The sequence below is a fragment of the Adiantum capillus-veneris genome, chromosome 9 (genome assembly GCF_014529385.1).
Source record: "Adiantum capillus-veneris isolate H3 chromosome 9, ASM1452938v2, whole genome shotgun sequence".
Lineage (NCBI taxonomy): Eukaryota > Viridiplantae > Streptophyta > Polypodiopsida > Polypodiales > Pteridaceae > Adiantum > Adiantum capillus-veneris.
Genome location: NC_140939.1, coordinates 46018058 through 46045664, shown reverse-complemented (window position 1 = coordinate 46045664; position 27607 = coordinate 46018058). Strand labels below are relative to the sequence as shown.

The window sequence follows — 27607 nt, the reverse complement described above, 5'->3', positions numbered from 1 at the left end:
GATTTTCCTGATTTTTGCCTTTGCGATGGCCACTGCACCATTATAGTTTTCTGGGCTCTCAAAATCCACTTTCTCCCTCACTTTAGGATGCAGGCATGCCATGAATTTATCAAGCTTGAAGTAGTCGCCATTGGCCAATTGCATGGCACCCGCTAACTCTATCCAGCACACTTCAAAACGATCCAAAAACAAACTGAACTCTTCACTTACATCCTGTTTGGCATCCATCTCGACCGGGGACGCCTCTTTGCGGAAGTCATGTAGAAAGCGCACCCACAGAGCCGGCCAAGCATGCCTCGGCTCACCTTCCAAAGCTTCGTACCATATCTTTGCCTTCTCGCGCATCACCAAAGGGAATGTCTGCATCTTGCTGTCCTCGTTCGGCATGCGCAACGACAGCATATACAACTCAAAGTCAGCAACCCACTCTTCAAGATTTTCTTCACCTGTAAAAATCGGCCCATAGCTTCGGGACGCCATGTCGACCAACACCAAAAACTGCTTTTCTTCACTTAACTGGGAGCAATCAGTGTGCTCCTCCGTGGGGGCACCCGAAGATGGAGAGGGGGAATGGGGAGCACGCCCAGCGCGCCAACACGGAATGCCTCCTATACCCCAGGGCACACACTGCACCCCAATCCACTTTGCGAGCACCTTCGACTCGCTCTTTTCACCAAACCACGTGCGCACACGCACTCACACAGACACACCCTAACTCACACAACCCGTGCACCTCAATGCAGCAACTTTTACGCTCTCCCACACGCTGAAAATGCCACACGCACTCTCTCTCTCTCTCTCTCTCTCTCTCTCTCTCTCTCTCTCTCTGTGCAACACTTCGTCGGGGCGGCGCACACTTGCCGACACACCCGCACGCACCCACACGAGAGCAGAACAGAAGGGGGGACGACGAGATGACACCAAAAATGCATTGCAATGGGGGTCCTCTTCTTCATTCACGCCAAAAGATAGTACAAAACCAACGCCACAACCGGCGCGCATCAAAAAGTACACAAGGGCAAGCCCGGCCTCAAGGACTCCATGGCCTGTGCTCCTTGTGAGCTCACTATGGCTCCAAACGAGCGAGCAACTCCAAGATCCAAAAAACCGTCCCGCAAGTTCTCTCCCCCCTTCCTTTTCAGCCCCAGCCGCCAAAAGAGCAAAACCCTTTCTCTTTCTTCTCTCCCAAAAACAACGTCGCCTTCTTCTTTTTTGTTTCTTTTCCCTCCTTTCTCCACTTACTAAAAAAGTTTTCTTGAGCAATTGCTCCCCTCAAGCTTACGAGTCATTACCAAAAAATCCCACTTTCCTTTTTCTCTTCTGGAACTCACCTCAACTTTCCAGTTTTCAAACTTTTCCCATACTTCTTATTGCCTTTTGCACTTATAACCAAGGAAGGGTTTTAATGCTTGTTTCCCATGGCTGGTGCTATGTGCACTCGTCTATTGGCTACCCGTCCGGTCCTACCAATTCCAAACACTCTTGTTGACTCGAGACCCTTGGAGCTCCACTGCATTGCAACCCTTACACGTCTTCGAACGACACTTTCCAACATGGCAACATATCACATGTTCCCTCCTGTCCGGCCAGTGATCCCCACTTCGATCCCCTACATCTCGCTACCTGAGATCTCGATTGACAAGCCACCAAGTCCATCAATCTCATGTTCTTGAAAAGCACACTCAAAAAACGAGAAAAGCCATTTGAGGATTTCTTTTTGCCGTTCTTGCCTGCCAACTTGAATTCGGCCCATCTCGATGTCCATAACTCCAATCGGCGGTCATCCGCAAATTTTGGCTGAACCCCCATGTTGCATGCGATTTTTTAGGACTTGAGCAAGCTCAAAAATATCATTGTCAACATGCCTATCAACGTGGCCCGATGAGCACGTACCCGACCCCCGGCAAATATTCAACAGGCCATAACTTGCTCGTCTGAGCTCCGAACGGCAAACCGAAAAGACCCACATGATCGACAGCTCGAGCTTTACACGTGTATCCATAGATCCCATTTTTTGCCACCTGTCTGTACCTGCCTTGCCCGTCGGGACTTGCGAAGCCTTCTAACTTCAGACTGGCATATCTTTCACACCGAAGTTCCGTTTGACGAGCCGTTTGGACAAGCTTCTAGAGCATCTTGAACACCACATTTCGGGGCACATTCCACGCCTCTTGAACACTTGACGTGCCGTCCCAATTAGCCCACTTCAGAGGCCCGCTGACCTTAAAAAAACACTTTAAGCATGCATTTCGTTGCCACTGTCCTGGTGAGGTCTCCCACACTGGCTTTAGCCCTTTACCATGCACCTGTTAGCACCCTTTACACTGCATAGCACACTTTATAGCGCGGACCAACTTTGGCTGCACCAACGTGTATACGCCTTTTTGTAACTATTGAAAAACGATGTATCTTCTCAAATCAATGACAATTGTGTTGTAACTATTACATTTACAAAGCTTAACAATCAAGTGATTTTGCGTATGATGTGTATAATTTTGTCATTGATTTACTTTCGTCAATTCACTTTTATCCAATTACTTTTGTCAATTTTGTATCTTTATTCGGCAAACAATACTATGGATGATGGAGTTAATGGTTATATTTTCTTGTGGTTGACTACTTTGTGTCTATACCTTGCACTTTCTTTGAAAGGAGAATATGTGCTTATCTTGGATTCATTTAGGTATACTTTGTTTTGGAAACATTCAATATGGTTGATGGGTGGCAGGGCATTCAATGCTCTATCACCCAAATGTTTTACTCTCGGGCGTAGCTATAAGCATCTCTATATAAGGTTCTGCAATGTCGCTCTATGAGCGTCGCTACAGAAGAACTTCAATCATCGCTATAGGCGTTGCTATGCGCATCGCTATATACACACCCATATAGCGACGCCTAAAGCGACGTTCCTGTAGAAACGCATTTAGCAACTCTGGGGAGTAAAAAAGCCCAATATATTTCCGTTGCTAAAAGCGTCACAAGTGCACATAACCTCTTGTAGTGTCATGCATGGATTATCGCAACGTCCCTTTGGTTTTACCACGGTTGAGACTGTGATGATATCTAAAGAGGTGCCACTTGACCTTTGGCACTACTAGCCTCTACTTAGGTCTACTAGTATGTATATGTATCTACGTGCTTGTGTGCTAATATACTTGTGTACGTATTTATAGATGAGTGAGTAGGGGAGAAAGCTAAATCTAATATTTCTCTTTGTAAAGTAGATGTCAGATGAGAGACCACCTGGTGGGGAGCAGCCATCTGGCTCTTATTTTGGTTGGTTCACATCCTAGGTGGGCTCCTACCTGGGGTGGACATCGCCTCTAGTGGACCCGAGTCTTAAGGCAGTGAGAACAAGCAAAGAAATAAAGATTGTTTTTGTCTAGTTAACCCTAAACCATGACTATCATAGGTTTATTTTTTTTATTTGCAGGCATGGCCATCCTACACCTACTCTACTCATGTTTCTCCACCGAACGTAGATCCAGACCTACAACAGGGGCTCTCTTTGTGAGACCAGTACCTCCGTTTGAGGGAGGGATTGATTGGCCGCTACACTCAGCATTAGCTTGCGATCTACGGTCTTTCTCCACAATCCACACCATGGGGGAGTCAGGGAGGGACTCCTTACATCCAGCGCCTCGCACTAACGGAACCTTAGTCTACGGCCCCTTCTTATTGTCCTACTCTCCTTCCATCACAGGGTCCTACTCTCCTTCCATTGCAAGGTCCCACTCCCATGGCATCACAGGGTCCTACGCCAGTCCATTCCACTCCTGCTTTGCCAGAACACCATCGAGGAACTTCCTCTAGCGGCGGGCGTCGACGCTCATCTCAAGGCAGCGGGCACCAAGAAAGATGAAGTAGCAGCGGATCTTGTGGCTTCGCTTGTTTTGATAGTGGCGATGGTACGGAGTCCCCTATTTGAGAGCATACCATCCCTGACACAGAGGACAAGGATATTGACGCACCCGTGCCAAACACGTATGGATACTACTACAGCGTAAAATATGACGGGGAGGTGGACTGCGGTACAACATAGGGCAGGGCATTTCGACGTCATCTTCAGATTCTTATACATTCAACATACAAGAACTATTTTGTAAATTTTAGAGACCAACTGCCCAATCATGAACGCTATATTGAGGACGCGCTTCAAACTAGGTTTCCAAATGCCCTCGATCAACGTTTTTTATAACAATGGTTGGAGAGCTACATTTAAATATTTTAAAAAAACAAGCAGTCCAATGTACGGTGCAAAGCACCCAACCAGGTTAGAGATCGAGACAAGAGCTATCGCGGTGGCAACATGGCAGCCGCGGAGTGGGAGTGGACAATCCAAGAAAGAGCCATCAGGCTACAGCAAGCTCATCCTACAGACAACAACACGAAGCTCGCGCCACACAAACTCCCTCGCACTATGGCTTAGGAGACAACGTAGCCTGGAAGGACAAATATGTAAGATTGATTAAATTATAACCTAAAGGTGATTATAAATATTATAGTTGATGATTTGTTATTGTTAATGCTAACTTAGGAAAATATCACTCTTACTTGACCAACTAGAGAGATGCCAAGTATCGGGAGCGACGTGCATAATTTGATACTTGGCAATGGTTGTTCGAGAATAACCACATCTCTCGCAAGCAATCCGATGCAGCGGCAGTTGGATCACTACAAGCGTAAGTTTAAACAAGTAATTTTGTATCAATTCTTTTGGGTTGTTGATAATTGTTTAATTTGGTTTGGGTTTATGTAGAATCAAGGTGATCAAACGTACGTGCCTTTGGACGATGACGAGAATAAGGAGGATTAGATAGAAAAATATTTGTCCAAACTTTCATAAAGTTCCAATGTGGTATAATGTATATACAACTATTTACATTTTATTTGTAACTTTTCTAAATAGTTGACCTTCTGCACATTAAATTGTCAAGGTAAAGTAAATTCAATTTCAATTCTTTGGTTTTTTTGTATACTCTTTCAAAAAACAATTGATGTTTCATTGTCTTATACAGGTGAAAAATAAAGGTGCTCATTTGGGCCACCCAATTTTGGGTGGCCCAAATGAGCACCTTTATTTTTAAATGGCCGTTTAGCAATAATTAGCACAGTAATATTAGCGACAACAGGCACGATAATAGCAGCGGGTATGTTACTGTAGATATTACCACGATTATTGCTTTCAAACCACTACCGCCTTATGAGCCGCGGTTATTGCCGCACACACAATTTTTTCTCTCTTCATTTTCTTTTATTTTTCCGCAGAAATGCTAGCAGTTATAGACTACTCCTCTTATAGTGAATACTCACCACATGCTATGAGGGAGATGCACCTCAAGGTGGGAAGTCTTGTTACCATATTATGGTAGTGATGTTTGTGAACACACGATGGGTCACTTTTTCAAGCTTTTGTCTCTCTTTAGGAGGGTTTTTTTCTCGGTTTGTATATCTGCTCATCACTCTAGGGCAAGCCTTATCTTTGTATTGAGTCACTCAATAATACTACAAGGATTGGAGGGCAGATGAATGGTTCAAAACATTGAATGTGAAAATGGGTGCACTTGTAGGAAGTTGTTCTAGGCTACAAGCAAAATTGTACTAAGTAGGAGGGTGACTATCTACAAAGCATTAGAGAAAAAACTGGGAAGACATGGATGCGCATGAATGGTATCCATTTTATAATGATTTACAGAACTAGAAAAATGAGATAGTGATGAATGGGACATTAAAAATCTAGACTAAACTGAAGGAGATATTGTGGTGTTGTTGTGGTAATGCTCAATCAACTACGTGAGATCCATGGCATTGCTAGTTGCCACTTGCATTCGTCTATGCCTAATTATGCAATTCAGTTGTATGCCAAAGGAGTGGATAAACAATATAATTAGATGATGTATACCAAAGGAGTGGGTAAACAATACAAAACAATCTCTTATGGACTAACCAAATGTCTCGTGGGGTGCACTATGTAATCATCTTAATGTATAACGTGAGTCCGAAAGGAGGGGTTTTAAAATGCAAAAAAAATAGGCAATTTAATAGAGATACATTAAAATAAGGACTTTTTATATTCAATTTTGGAAAGAAATCTTAAAATAAGGAGCCATTGTTAAAAGAGGGGTTTGTTTAATGCCCCACGAACGTACACTATATAGGGGGGTACTGAACGGTGAACCCCCCGAGCCAAATGTCTCCCAGTTTAATTGTAGCCACAAAACTTATTGGTACCTTCGATGCAGTTTCTAAGTGCATATTAGCATTTTATGTGTAGGCGCTCTAGGTCATGGCTAAAATACATGAAGCAAAAGGAATAGCAGATGGTCCTTTCGTTGCAAGGTGCTCCCTTATTAGAGAGCGATTTTCTCTAGAGTCTGATTTTTTTGTGATTTTCTCTGGGTGTTCCATATTAATTCACAAAAAACTTCTCACTAGGAAAAAATAATGGATTTCCCACCACATCTTCCACAATCCCAACTTGGGAAAGTTTTAGGAAGAATGGGAAAAAAACGTTGAAATAGGGCTTTACTATAGTTTCCCTCTTTTATTTTTTGGAAGATGTTTCATCTATACATATATATTACATGAGATTATTAGCCAGTGTGAATCACACCGATAGCTTCCCTCTTTTGATGATGAGGGAAAGTTCTTTCCATTTGCTGTTCCCAACTTGAGGAGAAGCTACCTGGGAGGGAATTTGGTATTCCCTTTGAAGTCCAATCAAGTGATTTCAAGCGTCACGCCTGGAAAAAAATGTGGGAATGTGATTTCCCACTTTGAGAAGGAAAGTTACATTTCACGTCCAGTCAAGGGATTTCAACCATCAAGTGTGGAAAATTTTGGGAATGTCATGGTCATCGTAGTGAATATATTACTTTTATAATACTTATGTGTGCGATTGGATTGGTATAAAAAGAGAAGGTAGAGATGGGATTCCTTAGACGTATTAGTTGCATATCAAAACGCTTAGGACTGCTCAAGCAAATGGCGCAACTCGGAAGACTGCTCGCCCTGGCGGCTCTGGCTGTAGGTCTACTACTCTTGAATATGGGCTCCGGCGCTGCAGCAGGTATGTAATGCTGTGATGCGTTGCGCCATGTAAATGGTTGTCATGACGGCGCCATTGAAATGTTGATATTGCTGTGGGCATTTCAGAACGTTGGTGTGTGGCGCGCAAAGGCCAAACAGCCGAGGCCCTGACAGAGATCGTGGTGAAGGAGCTGTGCCAGGAAGGTGCGGCCACATCGGAGAACATCCTGCACGACTGCGGGCCCATCGTGCCGCCGGCGGGCACCTGCTTCCAGCCCAACACGCCCTTTGCGCACGCCTCCTACGTTATCAACTCCTCTTGGCAGCGCCGCAACTCCCGCGGTGAGAACGTGCCTTGCGACTTCAACGGCCACGCCGCCCTCGTCTTCAAGGATCCGAGTATGTAATCACAGCCATGTCTTCTTCTTGCTCGAGTTATGACTGCCTGTATCTGCTTTTTCTCTTCTTATAATATTCATGTCTTGCTGCTGAACTTGTCGATTTATAATATCACAGGTACCTCTGCGCACTGCCGCTACCCCAGCCTTCCCTGATCGGCTTCATCGCGTGTGCTTCTCACGCATGCAGCACACGATTGTGAATTTTCTATGAACCCAAAAACCAACTCTCTCTCTCTCTCTCTCTCTCTCTCCCCCCATTGGTCTTGCAGAAGCACGAGCTTGCTTGCTTGGCCTTTAAAATCAATTAGTTATTCCATAGCAATATCTCTGAGACATATGACAAAATCACAAGAGGTTTAAAAATATAAGTTATTTTCATCCACTTTATCATTGATCCATTTGTTCACGTCCTTGCACCCTTGCGAAGGTCTCTCTATAGATTATTGCATCGGTATTTATGTGGAAGATATAATGACAATATATTTTCATAAAGATAAGAGTAGTCTTGCTTGGTTGACCTTGTGACAATATATATGGAATGCATTGCAATTAGTTTGTGATGCCTTTATAGACTCCAAAGTGAAGAGGCTTTTTCATAGCACCAATGCATCATAACTTGAGAAAAATTTGAGGGTTCTCCAACACTTTCTAAGTAGAATAAGAGATGTTGTTGCACGTGTGCATGTGCATATGCATGCGTGCGCGCGCACACACACACACACACACACACATCAGAACAAAAGTTGTAACATTGTAGGATCATTCCCAAGAAACCTAGAAAAAGACCTCATAGATTTATCCAGTGTGTCTTGAACTCAAGATCTATTACTCAAGAGGGAGCCATAATAACCAATCTACCACATTTAGGTGATAGAAAATTTATGAATAAGGAGCTCCTCACTTATACACTTCTAGAGGTTTCTCCACCCACACTCTCGTGCTCCTCCCCTTCCTCACACACATCGCAGTGCACCGCATTGCATCGCGCATGCACGCACGCATCTGCACACATGCCCCCATAGGAGAAAGATGTCAAATATCTCCAAGAAAAAAGTCGTACTACATTCTCTAAAGTGTTTACGCAAGATATGATTTGCATGGAGGCGCTCTTAATCTATTCATGTCTTCCCATGAATTAGTTGGTTGTTGATAGCTAGGCCATGCATACTAGCTACCGGTAGAAATTGTTATTAGGATTGGTTGCATCTTGTGCATAGAGCCAATGATGTAAAGTGCTCACCATTGTATACATATACAATGAGATGGAATCCCATCTATCAGTCTCAATTATTCTTGGACAGAGAAGCTAATGTTATTGCAAAAGCGTAAAAAATGATGGAGTGTATGTAACTGTGCCATCTTATTCGCATGCCCTGCATGCATATGAGAAAAATAGATTGATAAGCCCTTGCATTCAATGACAATCTCAACCTTGTGAGCTACTGATACGTGCCTTGCACGATGACATGGCATGGATACATCACAATGTGTCATTGCCAAACTTAAAATGTGACCTTATTTCTACTTAGTGCCAAATATGTGTGCCATTATTCATGATCTGAAGTCAATGGATAGGACCTTGGTACATAATAGAAGCCTTGCTTTGCATGACAGCTGGCAAAGCACCTTGCTTGCACATTAGAGAAATCTTTAGTAAATAAAACTTGAAATTACAGAAAAAACAAGCATAACTTGAAATGTACTAACCTTTTAGCCTCTTTGAGAGCGGTTGTCTTTGCTTGCAATTGGCTCGTAGCCTTGTATGATGAAAAATTTAGAGCTATCAAATGTACCCTACATGCCATCGTGGCTTTGGTCATACCCACCTCTAAGACAAAATCAAATAGACATGGTACCAAGGTTCCCATAGTCCATATGCTAATAGCATATGCCAAACTTGGGAAACTTCTATGCAATATGCCGAAGATTGAAGCCTTGCTTCACAAAAATACATGAAAAAGATAAGGTAGGATGGAGCTCGTGCTCATATCCAGCAGCTTTTCCTGTTGACAAATAGATGTCAAGGCAAGAGAAAGTCAACCGTGTCAAGTTTTCATTGAGAATCGGCCTTGCCAAATCGTACATCTGATTAAAAATCCTTTGATTACCCAATATTCTGAGTAGATAGCTTTGAAACTACAACTATATTCAAACTGCCATACTTGATTTGATCAAAGCAACCTTTGCATGTCAAATTGGCATAATAAAAGCTTCTACAGGATTAATTCAAAGTTGTAAACTAGAACATGCTTACCGACTTACTTGAATTGATACCCTAGATTACTGTCTCGATCAAATTAAGTGCATAATTGTTTTTCCTAGGAGCTACAATTGATGTGTGTTAGCTACTTGAAGTGCAAAGAGTTGGCCATGCCAAACACCTTTCAAAGCTATCTCCTTGAGATATTGAAGTGTTATCGAGTGGCCTTGCTTTTGTATCAAAAGTTAATCTCTTGGAAAATCTTCTTCAATTTGAAATCATTCATGAATCTTTGAAAAAATGATGAAAAAAGGAAATCTCAAGCCTGACGATCGTTCTCAATCGAGGTTCTCTGGTTGATACGTCGCTTGAGGAGAAACCGTGCTTCTTATGGAGTTTGTTTCTCACTCAAGCCTTGCTTGACTGTGGTAAACCTATCTTTTATCTTTGCTAACAATGTACTTAGCAAAATTATAGTGCTTATGATAGTTTTCACTAGTAGTGCATGTGTTGTGAATGCTTAAATTACAAAATTATGGAAAATACTCATGGTAACACACATGTTTATTGCCTGCAAACAGATACTGAGCACACTTACAACAAAAGTAAAAATCAGTGCTTACCTCATGAAGTACTCCTCCTGACACGGCCTTGCGGTTTTAATAACCAAACAAATTTGTTGCTTGCATGCCAGTTTATGTTGCCTTGCTTGAACCCATTTTCCATGCACTTGTCTTTGCGAGTTGAACTTGTGCTTATCTAATCCAGCTACAAGATTTGACAAGATTTACCATCTTCGTGCTTTAGCTTTTGACTTATGTGCATAAAATCCATTGCATGCTTTACTTAACGCTAGTGCCGGGCTAGATACCTCTTTGTGTCCATCCAATGGCTTTGATGGAAATTTTGGCATCCCAACTTGTGTTGCAATTGTGATGATATTTCCACCTCTAGGGGATTATGTCTGTTGCCTTGCCTCCTTGGTGATGGTTGCAATCAGGAAGATCTGTGATCATAATGTATGCGAGGTGCAAGGGGTGTGCATGCACCTCTAAAAAAATTTAGGTTTAGTTTTTCTTTAACCTTGAAAAGTTGGACACCCGTCCTATGAAGCTAAGGTTGTTGCAATGGCGTCAGGAAACAACATCGTAGAGAGAGAGAGAGAGATACTAAGCTGTGTGGTTCTTGATTACCTTAAAGAAGCAAAAGCTTATCCCCACTATTGTGCATACATGTTAAGAGTAATTTCTCTTTATTTGGTGCATGTCGATCACCGACTCTGTTCTTGCTAAGGGTGCCTGCACTTGTCGGTCCCAAATTTCATTCTCATCCTTTGTGCAACTAAAGAGACATTCCCATGGCCCAAGCCCATTGTGTGTGTGTGTGTGTGTGTGTGTGTGTGTGTGTGTGTGTGTGTGTGTGTGTGAGAGAGAGAGAGAGAGAGAGAGAGAGAGAGAGAGAACATTCAACACACAGGAGCCATGCGAATCTTTCCTCCCTCCTCCATAGCTCCTCCCTCCCTTGAGATCTAATACCGGTGAAGATTAGGGATTAGAGCATGCATCTTTCCATCCAACCGTGCCCTATATAGGCCTTGCCTTGCTAATAATAGGGACCCTCTGTAATGCATGTATGTTCTAGACCTTGGCCTACCCGGTCTTACCCTAGAACTAGCAGACTCCATCATATTTTTCTCTTGTGTTACAAAGGACATACTCTCATTTATCTTGCAAATAGCCCCTCGTGCATATACCAGTAGCCCTGGCCAAATATTGTGAGTAGATAGCTCTGAAATTGCAACTATCTAACTGCCATACTTGATTTGATCAAAGCAACCTTTGCATTTCAAATTGGCATAGTAAAAGCTTCTACAAGATCAATTGAAAGTTGTAAACTAGAACATGCTTACCGGCTTACTTGAGTTGATACCCTAGATTATTGTCTCGATCAAATTAAGTGCATAATTGTTTTTCCTAGGAGCCACAATTGATGTGTGTTAGCTACTTGAAGTGCAAAGAGCTAGCCATGCCAAACACCTTTGAGAGCTATCTCCTTGAGATATTGAAGTGTTATTGAGTGGCCTTGCTTTTGCATCAAAAGTTAACCTCTTGGAAAATCTTCTGCAATTTGAAATCATTCATAAATCTTTGAAAAAATGATGTAAAAAGTAAATCTCAAGCCTGACGATCGTACTCAATCCAGGTTCTCTTGCCAATACGTCGCTTGAGGAGAAATTGTGCTTCTTATTGAGTTTTTTTCTCACTCAAGCCTTGCTTGATTGTGGTATGCAAACCTATCTTTTGTCTTTGCTGAAAATGTACTTAGCAAAATTGTAGTGCTTATGATATTTTTCACTAGTAGTGCTTGTGTTGTGAATGCTTAAATTACAAAATTATGGAAAATATTTATGGTAACATACATGTTTATTTCCTGCAAACAATAGCTATTGAGCACACTTACCACAAAAGTAAAAATCAGTGCTTACCTCATGAAGTACTCCTCCTGACGGCCTTGCAGTTTTAATAGCCAAACAAATTTGTTGCGTGCATGCCAGTTTATGTTGCCCTCTCTTGAACCCATTTTCTATGCACTTGTCTTTGCGAGTTGAGCCTGTGCTTATCTAATCAAACTACGAGATTTGACAAGATTTACCATCTTTATGCTTTAGCTTTTGACTTATGTGCATAAAATCCATTGCATGCCTTTACTTAACGCTAGTGGGCTAGATACCTCTTTGTGTGTCCATCCAATGGCTGTGATGGAAATTTTGCTTGTGTTGCAATTGCGATGATATTTCCACCTCTAGGGGATTATGTATGTTGCCTTGCCTCCTTGGTGACAGCCGCAATCAGGAAGATCTAAGATCATAATGTATGTGAGGTGCAAGGGGTGTGCATGCACCCCTAAAAATCTTTAGGTTTAGTTTTTTCCTTAACCTTGAAAAGTTGGACACTCGTCCTATGAAGCTAAGGTGTTGCAATGGTATCGAGAAACAACATCGTAGAGAGAGGGAGAGATACTAAGTTGTGTGGTTCTCAATTACCCCAAAGAAGCAAAAGTTCATCCCCAGTGTTGTGTATACCTACTGAGAGTAATTATTCTCCATTTGGTGCAAGTGGATCACCGACTCTGTTCTTGCTAAGGGTGCCTGCACTTGTGGCTCCCAAATTTCCTTCTCATCCTTTGTGCAACTAAAGAGACATGTCCATGGCCCAAGCCCATGTGTGTGTGTGTGTGTGTGTGTGTGTGTGTGTGTGTGTGTGTGTGTGTGTGTGTGTGTGTGTGTGTGTGTGTGTGTGTGTGTGTGTGTGTGTGTGAGAGAGAGAGAGAGAGAGAACATTCAAACACGTAGGAGCCAATATGGGAATCTTTCCTCCCTCCTCCATAGCTTGTGCCTCCCTTGAGATCTACTACCAGCAGGGATTTCAAAATGGCGTGATCACACTATAATTTCAGGTTAATAACAACTGAAATGCAAAATAACAAATATTATGTTAATTGAGATTCATCTTTTTTGACCTCCAGGGAGACCTGGAGACCGGCTCGTAGCCCGTCGGGCCCGCCGTGGCTATATAAAGGCGACGCCGGTGCTTGTCTTTTTCACAAAAGAGGTACATTGAAAAGTCTTCACCAAACTTTCTAGCAGCTTTCCACATTCTCAAAGCAGTGTAGCAGTAATTCTTAAAACCCTTCCTTATTTTATTGATGTTTTTTTGAGTTTTTTGCGTTAAAACTTAAAGGTATAAAATTTCTTTTATCAAATCATCGTACGTGGATGCACTGGAACATGGTTGCAATTGCGGCTAGGTGTGTCATTGCAAAAGCGTACGATGATTATGTTTTATATTGCTCCCAGTCATTCATGCTTCGGCACATGGTTGCAATTGCGACTAGGTGTGTTGCTGCTAGAATGACAGGAGCATCTGTTTGAAAGAAGTCACCGTGCGTGGATGCACTGGCACATGGTTGCAATTGCGGCTAGGTGTGTCATTGCAAAAACGCAAGATGACTATGTTTTATGTTGCTTCCCGTCATTCATGCTTCGGCACATGGCTGCAATTGCGACTAGGTGTGTTGCTGCTAGAATGACAGGAGTATCTGTTTGAAATAAGTCACCGTGCGTGGATGCACTAGAACATGGTTGCAATTGCGGCTAAGTGTGTCATTGCAAAAACCCAAGATGACTATGTTTTATGTTTCTTCCCGTCATTCATGCTTCGGCACATGGTTGCAATTACGACTAGGTGTGTTGCTGCTAGATTGACGGTAGCATCTAATGCATTAATGTGTGCTCAAATAATTTCATAATGCTTCATATGCTTGAATCTTGAAAGAAGACATCGTGCGTGGATGCACTGGCACATGGTTGCAATTGCAACTAGGTGTGTCATTGCAAAAGCGTAGGATGACTATGTTTTATGTTGCTCCCAATCATTCATGCTTCGGCACATGGTTGCAATTGCGACTAGGTGTGTTGCTGCTAGAATGACAGGAGCATCTATTTGAAAGAAGTCACCATGCGTGGATGCACTGGCACATGGTTGCAACTGTGTCTAGGTGTGTCATTGCAAAAACGCAAGATGACTATGTTTTATGTTGCTTCCCGTCATTCATGCTTCGGCACATGGTTGCAATTGCGACTAGGTGTGTTGCTGCTAGATTGACAGTAGCATCTGTTTGAAAGAAGTCACCGTGCGTGGATGCACTGGCACATGGTTGCAATTGCGGCTAGGTGTGTCATTGCAAAAGCGTAGGGTGACTATGTTTTATGTTGCTCCCAGTCATTCATACTTCGGCACATGGTTGCAATTGCGACTAGGTGTGTTGCTGCTAGAATGACAGGAGCATCTGTTTGAAAGAAGTCACCGTGCGTGGATGCACTGGCACATGGTTGCAATTGCAGCTACGTGTGTCATTGCAAAAGCGTAGGGTGACTATGTTTCATGTTGCTCCCAGTCATTCATGCTTCGGCACATGGTTGCAATTGCGACTAGGTGTGTTGCTGCTAGAATGACAGGAGCATCTGTTTGTAAGTTGTCGTATGGTGAGGCATTGGCACATGGTTGCAATTGCGATTAGGTGTGTCACTGCAAAAGCGTACGAGATCTATGGTCTATACTGCACTTTTTCTTTCACGTAGAAAAGATCCAAATGCAATGGCACATAGTTATATTTCACAATGCGTTGTTTGCAATAATACCATTTCAGGCAAAATGGATCCTTCTGCTACTTCAATGATAGAGTTCAAAAATAAAATTAGACAATTGTTGATTACGATCGTCAGTGCACTAGATCCCGACGATATAGCGCACTAGTGCACAATTGTTGATTACGATCGTCAGTGCACTAGATCACGACGATATAGCGCAGATTGTTGAAGATGAGTCTAGATTGCAATCATTATACAGTGAGATTGCCCGCAAAATGTTGTTGTTATATCCAGACAAAACAACCGAATCAATAATCTCATTACTGAGCAGTTGGGTGGGCAAGCATCAGTGAAAAAGCTTTGCATCAGAAAGTGGGGTAGATCTCAACCATAGAGGGATTGTGAGGAGTATTGCCCACTCTGTAACGTTGCCATGGTTTCTGATATTCCCCTACTTCAATGGGGGAACTTTAGGTGATCTTATGGAGACAGTGCCCCTTCCACATGGCTCTTTCACGACGTTTGTAGCGCATCAAGAGGGGAAAGGAAAGATCCCTGAAGGCTTTAAATGGGAGCAGCCCTCTGAAGACAAGAAAAAACGTATCAAGAGCCTGTGCAATCATGCTCCCTCGTTGATCCATGCCTTGGTGAAGGCATTGCGATTCGCACATGACGAGGGAGTGATCCACAATGATCTCCATCCATGGAACATCATGTTGGACTTTACCAAGGATCTCACTCCCCGTATTGGAATAATTGATTGGGGATTGGCTCTACGTGTTGGCTTAGAGACACAAAATACCAACAATACCGATGAAAACTGGCAAAAGCTTCATCCTTGGCAAGCTCCTGAGTTACTAGATGGAAATCACCCGTGCCCATGGACCAAGGCCACAGATGTGTACGCCATAGGATGGGTGATATGGCAATTTTGTAAGTTTTGTGGAGAGTTCTCTAACTACTACAGCACAGATTGGTTCAAACATAAGGTTTCAGTGGAGGTACAAAACATATCTAGGATTGTTGTGGAAGGTTGGGTGAGGAAGAAATCCACAGACAAAAAGACCTTGGCACTTTTGGACAAAGAATTAGAAAGACTTGAAGCCCAGCCAGAACGATGCTTACGCCCTCCCTCTGAAATGAGTGTAGCCTTTTTTTGATGGATATATGATGTACTTTATGAATCAGGGTTTTCTGAGACTTTTGACTTATAAAAGCACTTTTAAAAATTGGGTTTTATGTGCCATGGATTATGTATGAGTAATAAAAACACTTTGTTACATCTCAATAGACAACAAATTTTCTATGAGTTTTGTTTTTTCTCTTAAGTTTCAAGCAATACTCTTATAGCAATTGATTATCATTAAGTTTGTATGTCGTAACTGAAGTATAGTGTTTAATCAGGATATGGATAATGATAATCAAAGGGCTAAGAGCGCGTTTGAGCGTCTCAGATCCATGTGTCAAGGCGGTGGAGTGAACGACACCGCTCGAATTGCATCTCGTTGCTCCCAGTGGGCCAACCCAGTGGGTACACAATGGAAAGAGGTAAACACTAGGATTGACCGAGAAATGGTCAAATCCATATGGCCAGGTGAAGTCGCGGAGCGGAGCGTGGGTCGACTCTCTCACACACACACACACACACAGTGAGCTTACACAGTACAGTACGCAGAGAACTGTTAGAAGGGTTATCTCCCAATTTCTTAGTATTCACAAAGTATAAGTTAGTATATACAAAGAGTTAGAGGTAAGTGAGTTAGGCGGGCGGCCGGCCATATCCGCATAAGAGGCCACTTGGGCTTTAATCCCAACAACCTCCCACTTAAAGTCCAATGTGGCACTTTAAGTAACTGTAAATCTATGAACATAAATGTACAAAGATTTACATGGCTGCCATCTATCCAATGCCCAATAACTCACGACAATGCACAAAGCCCTCTCCTGGAAGTCCCTTTGTGAGTAGATCAGCAGGATTGTCCTTGGTGTGGATCTTCAGCAGTTGTATCTGCTTGTCTTCAAGTACTTCCCTAATGAAGTGATATTTGACATCAATATGCTTAGTCTTCGAATGGAACACTGGATTCTTTGCCAATTGTATAGCATTTTGACTATCACAATATAACTGTGGCATATCTACTTTGATTCCCAAGTCTGCAACCAATCTACCAAGCCAAATAGCTTCTTTGCATGCCTCATTTGCTGCAACATACTCAGCTTCTGTAGTAGACTGCGTAACACAATCTTGTAATCGAGATCGCCATGATATGGCACCTCCAGCCAATGTAAAGACATAGCCTGATGTAGATCTCCTCTTATCCAAGTCTCCTGCATAATCTGAGTCAGTGTATCCTCTGACAAACAAATCCTGACTACCATAGCATATGCGCATACTCTTTGTATGTTTTAAGTATCTCATGATACCTTTCACTGCCTCCCAATGTTTCTTGCCGAGATTTGACATATATCTGCTAACCACTCCCACTGCAAATGCAATATCCGAACGTGTAGCAATCATTGCATACATCAAACTACCCACTGCATACGCATATGGAATCTTATCCATTTCAGCCTTTTCTTCCTCAGACACAGGACAATCTTGTTTGCTAAGTTTCACATATGGTGGCAATGGAACACTCAATGCCTTTCCCTTCTCCATATTGAAACGTTGCAAAACCTTGTCAATATACTCTGTTTGAGATAACCAAATCAACTTCTTTGATCTGTCTCTCTCAATGCGCATACCAAGTATATGACTTGCCTCACCCATGTCTTTCATGTCAAATGATTTTGCCATCTTTGACTTCAAAGCTGAAATTTCTTCCAAGTGTTTGCCAGCAATCAACATGTCATCCACATACAAAATAAGGATCAGCCAACTGCCATCCTTAGCCTTCTTTGTATATAGACAGTGATCGAACTCACTACGTTTGTAGCCTTGAGAAAGCATAAACTGGTGGAACTTATGGTACCATGCCCTCGGTGATTGTTTTAAGCCATAAAGACTCTTTAACAACTGGCATACCAAATGTTCCATGCCTTTCTCAACAAACCCTTCTGGCTGCTGCATGTAAATTTCCACATCTAAATCACCATGCAAGAACGTTGTCTTGACATCCATATGGTGCAACACCAAATCCAATATAGCAACCAATGCAATAAAGCATCTCAATGTAGTCATCTTGACCACTGGAGAGAAGACTTCATCAAAGTCAATGCCTTGTTCTTGCTTAAAGCCCTTGGCAACAAGCCTTGCTTTGTACTTTGGCTGACTATTATGAGCGGTGATCTTATACCTGTAAACCCATTTACAAGGTAGAGCCTTTTTGCCCTGTGGTAATTTAACCAACTTCCATGTCTGGTTTTTATGCAGAGCTGTCATCTCTGACTACATGGCCAACTGCCATTTTTTCGAGTCAACCACTTGTAATGCTTCCTTGTAACAAGATGGTTCTCCGCAATCTGTGAGCATGACATAATTTAGAGATGGCACATAACGATCAGGTGGTTTGGAGACACGCTCAGAACGTCTCACCACAACTGATTCTGCCTCTCTAGCCACTATAGGCTGTTCCTGAGCCTGACCATGCTGTCTTGATGTGCTAGCACTAGGTCCATCTTCCCTGAAGACAACTCTTCTGATCTCCTCTGTCTTCTCTGGCTTAGCGTGAAACTTGGCTTCATTGAAATGCACATCATTGCTACGAATAAGCTTTCTGGACTCAGGATCCCAAAGCCGGTAACCCATCTCGCCCGATTCTCCGTAGCCAAGAAATATACACTTCTTGCTCTTTGGTTCTAACTTATTTCTGAACTCCTTAGGAATATGGCTATAAGCTTCACAACCAAAGACTCTGAGATGCTTATAGGAAGGTGCCTTGCCTGTCCATAGCATCTCGGCCACTACACTCTTATCCAGAACCCTACTAGGAGACCTGTTGATCAAATGGACTGCTGTAGCCACTGCTTCCGCCCAAAATCCATCAGGCAACTCAGCATTTGACAACATGCTTCTGACCTTCTCTTGTATGGTCCTATTCATACGTTCTGCAACCCCATTCTGTGAAGGATTATATGGTGCAGTAAGTTCCCGCTTAATCCCTTTTGCTTCACAAAAGTCTTGAAAAGCTTTGGAAACATACTCTCCACCATTGTCAGTTCTCAAGCACTTCAGCTTCTGACCACTTTGATTCTCCACCAGCTGCAAGAATGTCTTAAAGACCTTGAGCACCTCATCCTTGTGCTTCAAGAAGTAAACCCATACTTTGCGAGAATAGTCATCTATGAATGTACAAAAATACGCTGCTCCCCCTAGTGACAAACTAGGCATTGGTCCGCATAGATCACTGTGTACAAGAGCTACGAAATCTTGAAATGAAAATCCAGGCAAATAACCATAATGAGAAAGTATTTCCATTCCTCTTTTTGACATATGTCCCAACCTACGATGCCACAGTGACACACTTGGCTGCTCAATCACATTAATTACATGGTTTTTAACCTCTGAAACATGTAAAGTGTACAGAGTTCCTGACTTGCTGCCATGTGCTACAGTCATCGAACCTTTGGAGATCTTCCAAGCGCTGTTCCCAAAAACTGTCACATAACCCGCATCATCCAACTTCCCTGTACTAATCAAGCTCTTTCGGATTGCTGGAACATGTCTGACATTCTTGAGCCATAAAGAAGAGCCATTCTGAAACTTCAACTGCACATCTCCCACTCCAAGTATGTCACAAACCTGCTCATTGCCAAGTCTGACATAATCTTTAGTAGCCACATATGATGTAAACCACTCTTTGTGCGGAGAAACATGTAAAGATGCCCCTGAGTCGATAATCCAATCACTCATAGCATGTCCATCCTCTGCAGTCAAGAAAACAGAATCAAGATTGCTTGTAAGGAAGATGTCACCAGCTCCTATACCAGAATCACTGTCTGAACCAGATCCTGTGACATTCACCTCTTCAATCTTCACCGAACTCTTCTTTTCATCTTGCTCAGAACTCTTTGTTTTTCCTTTTTCTTGTTTCCACTTCGTACAGTCTCGCTTCATGTGACCCTTCTTGCCACAATGGTAGCATTCTATGTCATCCTTTGACTTCGAATCACGAGACTTACTTCGGTTTTGTGCCTTCTTACCCTTCTTCTCTTTAAACTGTTGTCTCCCTCGAACGACCAAAGCACTATTGCCTTTGCCTTTGTCAATGTTCTTCCTGTTCACTTCCTCTGTGAGCAAGCTGCCTTCTACATTGGCACTTGTAAGACCTTCTGGCGCGATAGAATTACTTAATGATGTACGAAAAGTATCCCAACTGTCTGGCAAAGTGATTAAGAGAAACATAGCCTTCACTGAATCTGGAAAGACTATCTCCTGTGCTGTTAACTGGTTGAAAATTGTGTGAAATTCATTCAGATGATTTGACATGGCTGTCCCTTCCTTCATCTTCAAATCCACCAATTTCTTGAGCCAGTAAATCTGAGAAGCAGCACTTTGTTTCTCGTACATACCACATAGCTTTTGCCATACGTCATACGCTGTAGTCTCTTCTGCTACATTGAAGTAAACATTTTCTGCCAGTGTCAGCATGATTGTGGAACAAGCTAACTCGTCAAGCTCTTCCCACTCATCTTCAGCCATACCTTCTGGTCTCTCCCCTTTGAGCTTCAGTGGCTTCACTTGTTTTTTCTGCACCAAAACCTGCCAAATCTGCTTCTTTCAGAATGGAAAGTTTGTGCCATCCAGCTTCTTTATGTTGTAAAGAGTCTCACTTTGAGAAGATGCCATATCTGCCAAACTGCTTACTCCTGAGAAAAATCCGGCAGAGTTTCCCCTGTAAACTGGCCTCTGGTCTATAGATGATGCTCTGAAGACTAATAAGTGATGTATGTCGATGCCGATATTGATGTCGACCACCTCCTGCTTGCCAATCTACACAAGACGGATTTCTTTGCGGCTGAAATCTATCTTCTGCTGTAGTGCTCAGAACGAAATTCTGAGGGCATAAACGGCTTCGAAAGGGGGGTAAAACCCCAAGTCACCTGATGGAAACGCTCCCGGAACGCCGAGTGTGAATTTTCGAACTCCGGATCCAGAATCTGCCGGAAAAGTGCGCGCGCGCGCGATTGCGCAAATCCGCACTGAACCAAGGCTCTGATACCAATTGAAGTCGCGGAGCGGAGTGTGGGTCGACTCTCTCTCACACACACACACACACACACAGTGAGCTTACACATTACAGTACGCAGAGAACTGTTAGAAGGGTTATCTCCCAATTTCTTAGTATTCACAAAGTATAAGTTAGTATATACAAAGAGTTAGAGGTAAGTGAGTTAGGCGGGCGGCCGGCCATATCCGCATAAGAGGCCACTTGGGCTTTAATCCCAACACCAGGCGTTGCAGATGACAACATCAAGAAAGGCCCACTCAAGCTATCACAATGCATTAATGCAGACATACGAGACAATGGAGAGAACATATATCTCGATGTTATGGGTCATCCTATGCATCATATGGATTGTCCATTGTGGTTTGCCAAGATGTTATACATACATTATGTCTTGGGTGAAGCAGTGGACTTCAGCTCAAGGACACCTCACATGACGGTTGAGGATATTTGCAGTAGTGAAATCACCGTCACACGGCAAGAGATGTCATTGGCACTAGAAGGTGCATCAATGGAAGTGCACCAAGTTAAGGAGGAGCTTCAAACTCAATTGAGGCAAGTATCACAAGCTACACAAGGCTCTCATGGAAAAGCAACCCTAAATAGAGACTTGCAAAGGGAGGTGAAGGTGCTATCTCGCCACGTAAAAGAGTTAGAGGCGACTATAAAAAAACAAAATGCTGCCACATTGATTGAGCACCCAACATCTCTTGAGGCCCCTCCAGCTTCTGGTGAGCACGGTGATCCTTGCCCCATATGTAGATCATTCTTTCATGAGTGGTGTGGTCACTTCAGCTTGCCATGCGGACATATGTACCATATATCATGCTTGATGCAAAGCATGATGAATAACTTTCATTGTGCTATATGTGAGTATGAGATATCCAAAAAGCTATATGCAATGTTCAAAATGTCTGAAAACTATAATAAGCTTAACGGTCAGCGTGAACAGGAGAATGAAGATATTCTCATAAATATTTCACTATCACTTGGATAGTTTTTGTAACATTTGAAAACATTTACTCGTTGTCTTGCGAGAATTTATTAGTGAATTGTGAATTGTCCTCACTTCAGCTTCAATTATGATATGTGATAATGTAAAGATTTGTTAGGGCTTTGTATATTATGAAGCTTTAATAGTGATTTGTAGCCTTGTAAAGGTTTTTAAGGGCTTCGTTTATTATTAAGCAAATGTCTAAACCTTAAACTAAATATAAAAAAAATCTTATAAGATAAATTTTTTTTGAACTTAAACAGAAGTCACTCAATGGATTCGATAATTTATTAATTAAACCATCGTCGCTTGCTGCGACGGGTCAAAGTTGGTTCAATTTCCAAATTCTATTCAATCTCTTCTAAAGTACATGTAGTTTCTACTTCATGAGATTCCCCTTGCAACTCACTGTCTTCGTCCACCTCATCATTGGTTACATCATAAGTCCAACGCGGCATCTCCTCTTTGTAGTTCTCAGCTTGCACTCTTGCTAATAGCCGATGGTTGCAGTACATATACACCAATTTTTCAGCTCTTGAATTTAGAAGGCGGTTTCTGATGGTGGAATGTACATATTTATATGTACTCCAGTTTCTCTCAGGACTTGAATTGGATGCACATTAGGCTAGGATTCTAACAGCTAGGCGTTTAAGGATGGGTGCACTACCACCATTCATCATCCACCACTTCCACGTTGGTTGCTCCGTGGCAAGTTTCTGCACAAATTCTGTACCAAACTTACCCTCTTTGAGTTTAAACTTCGTAAGATCAGTAACAACTGATGCATGCTCATCAGGATCATCATAAAAGTCTTCCAGCACCTCTTCATCAAGTCTGTCTATTTCCATTGCCAAATACTCTGGATCCAATAAGAAAGCTACACTGTGTAGTGGACTATGTGCTCCGACCCATCGACCATGCACATACTTTCTCAAAATTTCTCTCCTCTTTTGAGTGAATGGTGCCTTCCAAGGCTTCACAATTGGCTCCTGGGGCTCCTCTGGATTTGCAAGGCTTTCTTGAACAGTCCACCAAGCCATCCACACCTTACCTATGTTAGGCAAGGCAGAATCCAGTTGGCGTAATGCGAGCATAATTGGCATCATGACATTGTGCACATCCACCACATCATCCCAGAAGTGGCGATCAGCTAGTAGATCTCTGATCACCCCTTTTTTTCTTTTTATCTTCTCCCTTTGACCGGCCTCCCATTTTGAAAAAGTGGCACAAACAAATGTCTCCATCACAGCATTCTTATTTTTTATTAGTGATTCTACCGTATAGTAGTTGGTGCAAAATCTAGTTTTGCACGGCAGTTTTAACATAGTAGACATCCTCTGACGGTACATGTCAAGAACCCTCTGACACTTCAAAACAAACTTGACTATTAAGCGAGCATTGTCTACTATCCATTTGAACCACTCTGTGTCCTCCCTCTTATACCAATCTTGCAATACCAAGTTCAAGCTGTGTGTACTGCAACCAACACTATATAGGTGAGAGAAGCGACTTTCAAGTATCCTACCTGCAACCCTGCAATTTTTGGCATTGTCCATGATTACTTGGACAACATTTTCTTTTCCAAGTTCCTCAAGTGCTTCGCCAATGATGTCAGCTATAAAATTGCCAGACTTTATTTGACCAGAGCTATCCACAGCTTTGATAAAACATTCACCACGAGGACATACAAGCATGATGTTGATCAATGGCCGCCTTTGAACGTTGGACCAACCATCACTAACTATGGTGTATCCAGATTGTTCTAATATTACCCTTTGAATATCCTGTTGTGTGCTTGTGCAACATTTATCCAACAGTTGGTTTCTCATATGATGATATGTTGGAGGGGTAAATCTAGCACCATACTCCCCAATGCGTTTCCAAGCTGACTTCCATGCATCACGGGTGACAATGGCCAATGATCCCCCAGTGAAATAGATGGCTTTAGCTAGAGCAAGTTGTGCTTCTTCTAAGGCAAGCGTTTTGAAGCTCCTCTGTAAGCTAACATGTCTACTTTTTGACGATCCTACCTGAAAGTCAAGAGATCCATGGTTTGGAGATGTAGTTCCATCGATATGAGAAGTTGGTTCCCTGCTTTGAGTGCTTCCATTGGTGGGCGTTACACCCAATGATCCCTCATACTGGTTTGATCTTATCGATACCGGGGTGTGATGGTCGAAAGTAGAGAGTTTTGATCTTTTTCTCGTGGAAATTAGCTTACCAATTAAAGCTTTTAAGCGCATAGCTGCTTCTTCTGCACCTAAGCCCTTGCACTTTCCTCCTTGGATTCTGGTATTGCCACCTAGCAAATGATCCCTTAATTTTTGGTGCTCCTCCAGATTTCTCTTCGCCACAAAAGTTACATTTCCAATCTTGATACTTATTTAAATTTGTGGCAAAATTCCACTCGGGTCCTGGACTTTTTCCACCTGCCTTTCGCTTGCTCTGCGAAGTGGTGCCCTGCGAAGCAGGACCTGGCATCGAGGTAGGAGGTCTCCTCAAGGAAGCCAGGCTTGAGACACCAACATCACCGCTCACATTCCCGGTGGAAGAAATACTTATTGGATGCCTGCAATACCAATAAACATAGCTCAGTATGCTATCTCTTCTTTCAAGTATTATTCAAACCAAACATTAGTGTTATAATCAATATCACACACAAGCGTAGTAGTGAAGCTTGAAGGGAATAAACCTCAATCTACTCAAACATGAGCAAGAAAATACAACGGTGAATCAAATATGTGATCAGTCCATCCCAAAAGTAGAGATATCGACCCAAAGATTCACTTTCCTACCCCTTTCATGAATCAGTCCAGTCCAAAAAAGAACTAATGACCCATGATTGGAGCTCTAATCGAAATAGCAAGCAAATACAACGGTGAATCAAACATGTGATCATTCCATCCCAAAAGTAGAGATATCGACCCAAAGATTCACCTTCCTATCTCCTTTCATGAATCATTCCAGTCCAAAAAAGAACTAATCACCCATGATTGGAGCTCTAATCGGAATAGCAAGCAAATACATTGGTGAATCAAACATGTGATCAGTCCATCCCAAAAGTAGAGATATCGACCCAAAGATTCACCTTTCTACCTCCTTTCATGAATCAGTCCAGTCCAAAAAAGAACTAATGACCCATGATTGGAGCTCTAATCGGAATAGCAAGCAAATACAACGGTGAATCAAACATGTGACCAGTCCATCCCAAAAGTAGAGATATCGACCCAAAGATTCACCTTTCTATCTCTTTTCAAGAATCAGTTCAATCCAAAAAAGAACTAATGACCCATGATAGAAGTTCTAATCAATATAGCAATCAATTTAGCAAATATAACAGTGAACCAAACATGAGATTAGTCCATCCCAAATGTAGAGATACCGACCCAAAGATTCACCTTTCTACCTCCTTTCAAGAATCAGTTCAGTCCAAAAAAGAACTAATGATCCATGATCAGAGTTACATTAAGTTTTAATTTTTTTAAAAGACTATTCATTTTTTTACCTTTAGTTTTTCTTCTAAATTTTAAAGGATGACCAAATTTAGAGGAAGATGTGATGTGATGTGATGTCTACTACAGGGTTATATAGAGCCGCCAAATATGGAGGGGGTACATGACGGGTTCGGCAGGATTCTTGCTTGTCATACCTGAAAGATACAACTCGAAAGAGATTGGAAAGATGCCTTACCATAAAACCAGCCTTAAAGAGGCTATATGTTTGTGACCTATTGAGCACTAAATGAAAGATTAGTGAAAAAAAAGTAATAGAAACCGGTAACCCAAGGTGTTCCCTTTGCATCCAGACCCCTTGGTTAGCTACTGCAATGTCCAATCGCTTGGTTAGAATTTGCATGAAAATGGCTCAAACTAGTAGCCAATGGTGATGAACATAGTCTACAATGGTCAAAAGTGTTTGGAATCAATTGATAAAGTTGAATTTTTCCACTACCCCTTGGTAGATTGCGGACTTTGTTCCTTGAAAGTACAAATGTGATGAGCTCAAATCATTACATTCAGTGATTGTGTATTAGTTAGTTCAAACCCATAAAACACCACTTCTAGAAACATAATCAATGCTGTAACTAAGCAAAAATTCTTCTGCAATTGGAATCTTATTCACAACTAAGTCATGAGAGAAAACTTCTTCCTCCATGAACCGAGGAGAAAGACGTCAAATACCCCCAAGAAAATAGTCATACTACATTTTATCAAGTATTTACACAGTAGATTATTTGCATGGAGGCTCTCTTAATTTGTTCATGTATTCCCATGAATCACTTGCTTGATAGCTAGGCCATGCATACTTACTACCCACAGAAACTATCATTGGGATTGGTTGCACCTTGTGCATACAGAAAATGATGTAAAGTGCTCACCGTGGTATAAATATACAATGAGCAGAAGCCCATCTACAAGCATCAATTCTTCCTGGATAGAATAGCTTTGCATGACACTACATGGGGGGCTAGAAAATTACACACTTTGTCCCTAGCTATGGAGACCATGGTATCACACTACAAGGATAGTATAGAGAATGCTAGATTCTTTGTCTCTAGATATGGAGACCATCTTGTCCCACTGCAAGGAGGGTTTAGGTTTAAATCATTGCTATGTGTATGGATGTGCACATGATGGCATCACACTATAGAGAGAGCTAGGAATGATGCACTTCTCTGTAGTGAATTAATTGATCACTTGTTCAATACAGCTCATTAGAAACTCAATAAGAAATAGAAGAGCTTCACTATCATCACATCTAGCATGTTTATGTACATAGGTCCACTTAAATACTTGCATAGCAAGTTGTGAAACCCTTTAAGCATGTTTCTGTGTGTGTGTGTGTGTGTGTGTGTGTGTGTGTGTGTGTGTGTGTGTGTGTGTGTGTGTGTGTGTGTGTGTGTGTGTGTTCAAACATGACAGATGCCCGGAGGATTCATTATGGAAAACTTACCACTCCACGTAAGTGCAGGGGAGGGTTTTTTTAAACAAGTTACATTAGTATATGAGTTAGGGGAAGAACCCCAATAATGTATCTCCCAAGATTCAAAATAAGGGAGGGGGTATCATATTGGGGGGGGGGGGGGGGGGGGGGGGGGGGGGGGGGGGGGGACCCGGGTTGATTACTTGTAACGATTAGTCATCAATGTGAACTAGAACTTGAGTAAATTTAAGAGAAGTTTTTTATCAAGTCACACATCAAATTTTGCATCAAGCTGGTCAAAGATAAGGGCTGATTTGGAGCAAGTCAAGGGTTGATTTACACCGGCCTTGGATGGGTTAGAATTAGATGAGTAGTCAGAGTGCAAGCTGATCGGGCACATAGTTTGAAAGTCAAAATAAAACACATTGAGGGTACATCTACTTATCAATAGAAGTGGTTCCTTAGTACATTGCCAGAACTATGCTACACACTCTTTGACTAGTTTTACTTAGTTAGATCATGTGAGACCTAAATTTAATATGTAAGATAGGGGTATGATAGTTTTCTTCATTGATTATCGTATAAGCGTAGAAAGGGGGGTCATATTCCCTAATAAGATTTGTATATAGGGGTTTTATCAAAGTTGTTTGCTTGCGTGTGGCATCATGTTTTGTATATAGAGTGAATCCCCCGGGGATACATGTCACATATACCCATTGTACACGTTTTCTTTTTCTCATTGAA

At 42.2% G+C, this 27607-nt stretch overlaps 1 protein-coding gene across 1 annotated transcript; it reads left to right on the top strand.

Moving 5' to 3' along the window:
* Positions 1 to 6942: 6942 nt before the first annotated feature.
* On the top strand, positions 6943 to 7805 carry LOC147450438 (major pollen allergen Ole e 10-like). Its single transcript, XM_086520718.1, has 3 exons — positions 6943 to 7069; positions 7156 to 7428; positions 7546 to 7805. Exons 1-3 carry the CDS (start codon positions 6985 to 6987, stop codon positions 7581 to 7583), a joined length of 396 nt encoding a protein of 131 aa, XP_086376844.1. The 5' UTR covers positions 6943 to 6984; the 3' UTR covers positions 7584 to 7805.
* The last annotated feature ends 19802 nt before the right edge of the window (positions 7806 to 27607 follow it).

Coding starts and splice junctions, on each gene's coding strand:
- LOC147450438 (XM_086520718.1), top strand. CDS start 6,985: ATGGCGCAACTCGGAAGACTGCTCGCCCTGGCGGCTCTGGCTGTAGGT. Junction 7,070..7,155: donor GGGCTCCGGCGCTGCAGCAG/GTATGTAATGCT, acceptor TGGGCATTTCAG/AACGTTGGTGTGTGGCGCGC. Junction 7,429..7,545: donor CCTCGTCTTCAAGGATCCGA/GTATGTAATCAC, acceptor ATAATATCACAG/GTACCTCTGCGCACTGCCGC.